Genomic DNA, 5614 nt, shown 5'->3' with positions numbered 1-5614 from the left:
CTTTCTCTTTATATAAAAGACTTGACTTGAATAAACTCACACCTATTGAAATTTCATTGCAAATGGCTGACAAATCAACTACCATACCTATCGGTATTTGTGACGACGTACCTGCTATTGTTGCATATCTTGACATACTTTGTTACACTTGATATGCCCGAGGACGACAACATCTTGATTATCCTTGGTAGACCTTTCTTAAATACTACATGGGCTGCTATTGATTGCAATAAAAGCAAAGTCACTTTTCATGTCAATGGTAAAGAACATATGGTGCATTAAAGTTATTGAAAAATCTCCAACTATCACCAATGAAAAAATTGAACTACCTCTACCTACTGCCAAAAATAAATATGATATACTTATTGTTGGGGATATGCACATCCCCGTTGAAGTAACTTAGTGTTTTATGAAAATTCTTCGGGTTCATGCTAATTGGAAGTGGTTGTTAATAAGACGTGATCAACCTTGTTAATGAATCATTTTCAAGAGGCATGATGTCGATGAATTCAGTAGGCACAAGTTTCTGTACCCACTTTATTTTTCCTATTATTTTTAGTTAAATACAATAAATGCCATGTTTATCCTGTTTTCTGAATTTTCGTACAATAGAAAAGTGCCTAAAAATAAAAGTACTCCAAATGACCTGATATTTTCACATGATTGTTTTCTGAATATTTGAGTATATCTGACACTGAAAACATCACATGCGGGTGTCCCAGGTGAAAGGACATGGATGTCGCGCTAGAGGAGGGTGAATAGGCGCTTTAAAATAATCACGGTTTAGGCTTGAACAAATGCGGAATAAAACTAACATTTAATTAATGAAACACAAAACCTAAAATAACTAGGCTCATCTATGTGCACCAACAACTTGCGCAAAGCAAGATAACCAACTAAGTGTTAGAAAGACATATGTATAACAGAAAACAGTATGGCTATCACAAAGTAAAATGCATAAGTAAAGAGCTTGGGTAAGATATAACTGAGGCACGTGACACAATAGGACTCACCTTCTTTGTCGTATGCCACGACAGACGGCAAAGGGCCTTTCCACAACGACAAATACCTACGGGAAATCAGAAAAAATATAAAAAAACTAAAATTAAAACTAAAATTTGATAACGCATACAAAGAATAAAAAAATAAAATCCAGAGAAAGGGCCTAAGAGGCGACCGATGGCGGCCTCAGCCCACCAAAAATGACCCTTGAGGGGCTCCCGCAAGGGTTACCCCTCGATTAGTTGCTCTCATATTTTTTAGTGCGTTAGTTGCTCTCATATGTGCCGCTTGTTGTGACGCCTAGGCACAGTGGTCTCAGCCCACCAAAACAGGGCTAGCCGAGTAACCACAAGCCGCAACATGATGATGTCATGCCATTTTTTGTCCTTCACATTTTTATTTTGCTTTTACCAGTATCTTTATATCTTGAAATATGATAAATATATGTATAAATATAACAAAAACACTTTGCATAAAAAATTGAAAAGTTAATTTGGTATTTGAATTTTTTTTCTTGTATTTGAAAAAGGTTAAATAGAAATAGAAAAATATGTTTGTTGCATGCAAAAAAATCAATGGCATGAATGAAAAAGGTATACATGTAAATCCCGTGTACCAAAAAAGTATAATGTTGACGAAAAATATTTGTGAGAATTAACAAATGTCACCCATTTTGAAAAATGTGCATAACATTTATAAAACGATTATACAATGTGAAGAATCTTCGATTCCATACATTCATGAAAATATATGTATTTTTTTCTAAATATTCACAAGTTTGACAAATGCTTTCATGATATTATCCAAAATATTGGTACAATGTACCGAAATGTTTGCACTGTTAAAAAAATATTTTCATCTTTCAAAAAATGCTTTAAGATGTATAAAAATGTATAAGATGTATTTAGAAAATATATTTAAGACATGTTTCAGTAAAAATGTTTAACATGCATTTAAATAGTGTTGAACAAGTATAAAATATGTTACCTGTATATGAAACATGTATAACGTGTATGAAAAATTAGGCATGAAACATGTATAACGTGTATGAAAAATTAGGCATTTTCTGGAAAAACAAAAAAGAACTAACAACGAAACAAAAAATAAAAACAAAATAACAAAGAAAAACAAAGTGTAAAAAAGAATAAAACTGAAGAAAATCATTGCATAAAAACCAAAAATATAATAATGATGGGAAAAGGAAAATCATAGATAATCAGCCAAAAACAACGAAAACAGAATAAGAAAAAATAGGAAAGGAAAAAACCTAGATTGAATCAATCGAGTACAATAACTGAGGAGGTGCGAATGAAGGCATCATGTGACGCCGCCAATGGGCCGGCCAGTAGTCCATATCTGGCCAAACGGGCCGTGTAACCGGGCCGGCCGACAGCCCGCGTGTGTGGCACGACATGGGCTAATCTTGCTCGGGCCTGGAAGCTGGGCACACGGGCCAGCACGACACGACCCGTTTACCTTTTTTAATTTTTATTTTTATTTTTTAATATATATAAGATAAAAAGCCCAATAGGTCAAAATCAACCTAAAAACAGCCCAGTATGTCAAAATCGGTTCAAATAATAGCCAAACAGGCCGAAATCGATCCAAATAACGGGATAAAATACTAAAATCCTAGCAGGCCAGCGGACGTGGCGTGTCGACGGGCCGGTCTGTATAGCCCCCGTGCCGTGCTTGGGCCTGGACCTCGGGCATGTGGGCCGGCACGGCACGGCCGTTTAATAAACATGCCTCGACGGGCCGTGCCGTGCCAGACACGATTCTGACGGGCCATGCCATGCCGGCCCGTTTGACCAGGTATGCAGTGGTCGTTCGCTCGTAGGCAATTCATATTACGGATCGGTATAGGCGAGACATAGCCCTCGCACCATCGATCTACGTCCACGTAAGCAAATGTAGGTGTAAGATAATATTACGCTGAAACAAGGTGTAAGATGTTGTGTTTTTCTTTTTTTCTTTCTTTCTATCATTTTTTAACCAATTGTTCTATGGTATATTTTATATTAATAATAAAAACAAATGTACATACGGTACAAAAACGACATAATGTGTTTTTCTCTTAACTGAAATATTGAGTCAACATGAGTTAACGCATTATGTGTGGCTGCCGGACAGCCGGAGCACTTGGCGCCTTGGCGGGTGCACGTCAAGCGCTACCGGGGTGGAGATGGATGCAAAATAGGGCAAGTCACTTTCCCCAAAAAGGTGTGTGCCCATGGCTGTGGGGAGTCAGTCGACAACAATTACTGCGCTCGGATGATGATTCCTCGATGCTCGCTCTCACTTCACTGTGCCTGTGCCTGCCTCTTGTAACTGTTCCTGTTCACTCACGTACGTACTAGTACCACTCTATCAGCTTGCCTGCCTCCTCCTGCTGCTGCTGCTGGTGGTCAGTGCTGTCTCGTGCCTGTCAATCCAAGCGTACGTGCACAGCACGGTCCACACAGAGCTGGACGCGTCCTTCACTTCATCACAATGCTCACGGATATCCCTGGCCGGATCCCTCCTACTCTACGCACGCTCCTCCGCTCCTGTCCGCGCGCCCAGTTACCACTAGTCGTCTCTAGTGCGTGTATACAGTGAGAAATACTTTCAAGGAAAACTTTCAGTTAGTAATACTTCATCTGTTTTCAAATATAAGTTAATTTTTTTTATTATAAACTACATACAAAATAAAATAAATGAATCTATACCTTAAAATATATCTATATACATCCGTACGTAATAACAGTGTAATTTTTAAAAAAGTATACTCCTATTTATGAATGGAGGGAGTACAACAGAAAGGCTACACATACGCCAGCACGATCACTTTCAGCTAATAATAATCAGATTGTTTTTTCTTTTTGGGGGAGAAGGTCGACGATCATTGTGACACAAACTGACGATATCGGCAGCTAGCTAGCTAGCTAAGGATAGCACACAACCCAATATAATCGAAACAGACCCAAAACTCTACCTGCAGCAGCTACATACTCCATACTGCAGGAATAATTAATCAATCACCTAATTTTTTTTCTTCATATTTTCCGACACCTTCTTCTATCCTACTTAATACGGAGTAATTGAGAAGAGTACATGCAACTTATAACGAATGATCCAACGATTGCCCTTAGCTCCGAGCTCATGAGTAGCTAGCTCGCTTAACGGGGCAGACACGAGACGATGATGGGGTGGGGGTACGGACGGTGCTTGCTTTGCTTAGCCGAAGAATCCGGTGTTGCTCCAGACGGCGTCGCGCACCCGGCTGAGGTCGCGCCCTTTCAGCGTCCTCCCCACGCCTTCGAACACAGACGGCGCAGCCGTGCCGCGCCCGCTGCTCCGTGCCTGGGCCTGCAGGTACTCGTGCGGCGCCATCCACTCCCCCTCCTCGTCACGGCAGCTCACGCCGTAGCCGTGCTGCTCGCCGCCAGCGCCAGCCGGGAACCTGCCCGCCGGCCACTCGGGCACCTTCACAGGCGCCGAGCTGGCCACGTGATGATGGTGACGCCCGGCCGGCGCGGACGCGGTTGCCTCGAACGCCAGGGACAGCCCCCCTGCGGTCCACCGCCCGCGACGCTCTTGCTCGGGTTGCCTGCCCATGCCGGTGGAGCGGTTGGAGTCGGGCGCGGGCGCCGCGAGCACCGACCAGACGTCCTCCTCGTCCATATCGGCGAGGTGACCGCCACCGCTGACCTGGACGGGGTAGAGCAGCCGCTCTGATCCGTACCTGCAGCTACGGCCCTTCCCCATGGATCGATATCACTGGCCGCCCACCTAGCTTTGGGAAGTTGGAATCAACTAGCTAGAGAGTGCCTCTCCCTCCCTATAAATATATGGATGGATGGCAAGCAAAGCAAAGCAAAGAAAAGAAACGAAGAATCTTTGCTACTGGCTAGCTAGAGATGAAACAAATGATTGAAGCTTTTTAATCAACTCACACAAAAAAGCCTACTATAGTGTCTGCCGTGTACACAAAACTAACTCTTTTTCCCCAAAAGGTAAGGGAAAAAAAAAGGAGAGTAAGGCTACGAGAAGTTGTGTGGTTGGGATGAACTCCACCCGGCTGGAGTGGAATGGAATCCATGGGCGGGCAGCCGCTATATATATACACCCGAGCGGTGCTCAACTTGCTGTGTAGGATCTCCGTGTGCGCGGGGCAGTTTCGGCGGCCATGACGTCTGCACAACAGCGAGATGAGATGGTACGAACTGCCCACGTGACTGCCAGCATGATGTGGGCCCGCAGGCGTAACCTGTTGTGACCTCACACGTGTCCGCTTGTGCACTTGGGCCCACCAAATTGCCAGCTACAGGTGTGCCACGTACGATTCACGGTGGAGCCCTCGCCCGCATGTCACCAAGCAATTCTCTTGTTCCTTTCCAACATGGATCGGGACCGGGAGTACGCATGCTGCATGCATGTATTGTACTCACACATTCATATAACATGTCAAAAAATAATACATACAAGAATATAAATATACTATTACATGCATAACTAGCTAATGATCCCTAAATAAATACTAACTGCCGTTGCTTTAGTACAACTTTCGTAGGGAGTAGCACAAATATACAACATGAAGTTCCACACAAACAAATACTATTCCCTCCGT

The 5614-nt window shown here is 43.0% G+C and overlaps 1 protein-coding gene across 1 annotated transcript; it reads right to left on the bottom strand.

Moving 5' to 3' along the window:
• Positions 1-3832: 3832 nt before the first annotated feature.
• Positions 3833-5065, bottom strand: LOC123430139. Its single transcript, XM_045114043.1, has one exon. The coding sequence runs from the start codon at positions 4750-4752 to the stop codon at positions 4222-4224; it is 531 nt and encodes a 176-aa protein (XP_044969978.1). The 5' UTR covers positions 4753-5065; the 3' UTR covers positions 3833-4221.
• Between the last annotated feature and the right edge of the window lie 549 nt (positions 5066-5614).

This window comes from Hordeum vulgare, chromosome 2H, assembly GCF_904849725.1.
Source record: "Hordeum vulgare subsp. vulgare chromosome 2H, MorexV3_pseudomolecules_assembly, whole genome shotgun sequence".
NCBI lineage: Eukaryota > Viridiplantae > Streptophyta > Magnoliopsida > Poales > Poaceae > Hordeum > Hordeum vulgare.
Note: the sequence above shows the minus strand (reverse complement) of the source record. Positions and strands in the feature narration are given on the sequence as shown.

Coding starts and splice junctions, on each gene's coding strand:
- LOC123430139 (XM_045114043.1), bottom strand. CDS start 4,752: ATGGGGAAGGGCCGTAGCTGCAGGTACGGATCAGAGCGGCTGCTCTAC.